The sequence below is a fragment of the Lolium rigidum genome, chromosome 4 (genome assembly GCF_022539505.1).
Source record: "Lolium rigidum isolate FL_2022 chromosome 4, APGP_CSIRO_Lrig_0.1, whole genome shotgun sequence".
Taxonomy (NCBI): domain Eukaryota; kingdom Viridiplantae; phylum Streptophyta; class Magnoliopsida; order Poales; family Poaceae; genus Lolium; species Lolium rigidum.
Window position 1 is genome coordinate 62948351 of NC_061511.1, and position 2560 is coordinate 62950910.

The 2560-nt window shown below is 58.9% G+C and overlaps 1 protein-coding gene across 1 annotated transcript; it reads right to left on the reverse strand.

The window, feature by feature from the left end:
* Positions 1–273: 273 nt before the first annotated feature.
* On the reverse strand, positions 274–1392 carry LOC124647160 (glucose and ribitol dehydrogenase homolog). Its single transcript, XM_047187137.1, has 3 exons — positions 1261–1392; positions 403–1159; positions 274–296 (listed from the first exon to the last, which is right to left on the reverse strand). Exons 1-3 carry the CDS (start codon positions 1375–1377, stop codon positions 274–276), a joined length of 897 nt encoding a protein of 298 aa, XP_047043093.1. The 5' UTR covers positions 1378–1392.
* Positions 1393–2560: the final 1168 nt, after the last annotated feature.

The window sequence follows — 2560 nt, forward strand, 5'->3', positions numbered from 1 at the left end:
TCCACTCTGTCATCATCGAAAGAGAAGGAAAAAGATGATCGTGCTCGGGTGGAAGAGGTAGTCAGGATCATACTAGTTCCCTGCACATTATTTATTCACGCTCCCATCACGGTTCAGGAGCCTCAACTTAAACAGTACACAACACTGACAACTGACACATACTACCGACACTTCGCTACACAGCCTAGACAGTCACACAGCACACTTGCTACCCATCTTAACTCTTAAGACGCCACACTTGGCCCTTCTCCTGGTGTGCTTCTCCGACCACCGTTAGCCATTGACGACGACGCCACCTGCAATCCAAGCACACAGCACGCGCGATCAATTAGCATCCGTATTACCAACTTCAAAGCGAAGATAATACAGCAGGTTAACGAACGACACTTGTTGGTAACTTACCGTTGGGGTGGAGGACCTGTCCGGACATGTAGGAGGAGTCCTGCTCGCTGGCGAGGAAGACGAAGCATGGCGCGACCTCGCTGGGCTGGCCCGCGCGCTTCATCGGCACCTCCGACCCGAACTGCTTCACCTTCTCCTCCGGGAACGACGCCGGGATCAGCGGCGTCCAGATCGGCCCCGGCGCCACGCCGTTGACCCGGATGCCCTGCTCCGCCAGCTGCATCGACAGCGCGCGCGTGAAGGCCACGATGGCGCCCTTGGTGGCCGTGTAGTCCAGCAGCGTGGTGTTGCCCTTGTACGCGTTGACGGAGGTGGTGTTGATGATGCTCCCGCCGCCGCCGCGCTCCTTCATGCGCTTCACGGCGTACTTGGCCATGAAGAAGAAGGAGTAGATGTTGGTGCGGAACACCCGGTCCAGGTCCTGCTCCGTGATGTCCGTGATGCAGGGCCGCACGTACTGCTCTGCCGCGTTGTTCACCAGGATGTCGATGCGGCCGCCGTGCGCGTTGGCCACCTCCTCGACCACCTTGCGGCAGTTCTCCTCGTAGCCCAGGTCGGCGGGGAGTGCCATGGGGTCGCCGCCGCCGCCGCCGACGCGGGACTTGATGTCGCGGAGCGCGTGCAGGGTCTCCTCCGCGTCCTTGTCCTCGTGCCCCTTGAGGTACGTGAAGGCTACCGTGGCGCCCTCCATAGCGAAGCACATGCACACCGCGCGCCCGATGCCCGAGTCGCCGCCGGTCACCAGCGCCACCTTGCCCTGCCACGCGCACGCAAGTCAGGCGCAACTTAATTAGTCGAAGCACAAAAACACATGTCGCCGGCGGCGTCGGCATGGACTGTCGAACACTTCATAGTTACCTGGAGCTTGTTGGCGGCTTTGTAGTTCTTGATGATGGCCTCTGGACGGGGGTCCATGACGTGCTCCTTGCCGGGCTGCGAGTCCTGCTTCTGCGGTGGGAACTGCTGGGACGCCATGGCTCTGCTACCGCTGGGACTCTGTTTCGGTCTTGGCGACGGTGTGGCGAAGGAAGCTAGCGTCCTGCAGGCCGGGAGAGCGCGCGCGTAGTCTTGACGTGGTGGTGGATGAAACTGCTGGAAGAGGCGGAGTGCGCGCATGGCACGGTGGAGGAGGCCAGAGGTGGCGAGAGGCAGATATAAAGGATCGCCGGAGGTGGACACGCACGGCGCGTGGCGGCGGACGTGGCGGGGGTCTCGCAGCTGTGGCCGCCACGCGGCCGAACTGGCCGTGTCTCGAGTCACCCAGTGAACTGTCAGCTGCACCGCACGCCGCTTAGAGTTGGACCAAGCTGCTACGTGTTTCTCGTCGGCGTAAAGCTTCTGTAGAAATCCAAAAAAAACAATAAAGCTACACTTACGAGCAAACTTACTACGCAAATTTGTTACGGGATGAGTTGGAGAGCATGCGGAGCCATCACGGCCCTGAACTCACGGGGACAAACTGATTTTCAACAAATCCCCTGCAGCCATGTCAGCCCGCAAGAGCATGTACAATGGTCTAGACAGGTGGTATCTGTTGAAATATTGGGTCCACTTTTAGTGGCCCAAATTAGATTTCAGTTTTTCCTATAAATCTCAAAGCCCACATAGTGGTAGCCATGTGAGTTTGAGCCCAAGTTGGTGGCAGCTCACTAGGGAGTGGCAAGAGGTGGGAAGTTTAGTCCCACATGGAAAGTTGGGAGGAAGTTAGACCACCTTATAAGGTGGGTTGTTCCACCACTAGTAAGTGAGTGAGAATAGGAGTGCTACACGCGCGCTCCTCCTCCTCCTCGCTCGCCTCGACACGTCACGTCACGTCACGTCACGTCACGCGCGCCGCGCTCGTGTTGAGTGGATTGAGCCTCGAGCCGAGACATTCCTGTAATCTCCTGCCCGGCTACCGCAGAAACACATCCAATACACGAGTTAGGGTTTTCACCTCTCTCTGCTTGAGCCGCCATCGTAGCCTACTCCATCCCGCGAGCCGACGTGCATCGGCGAACGGGAGAGCAGGTCTCCGGAACCGCTCGTCCTTGCGATCCTGTACGGGAGAGGGCGACTTAGGTTTTTCGGAAGCGCTCTGCGCGACTGCTCAAGCTCTTCATCACGGGTCGCCTTCCGTCCAAGTCGGGCGGTGCTGCCTACCGTCGTCTTCAACGCC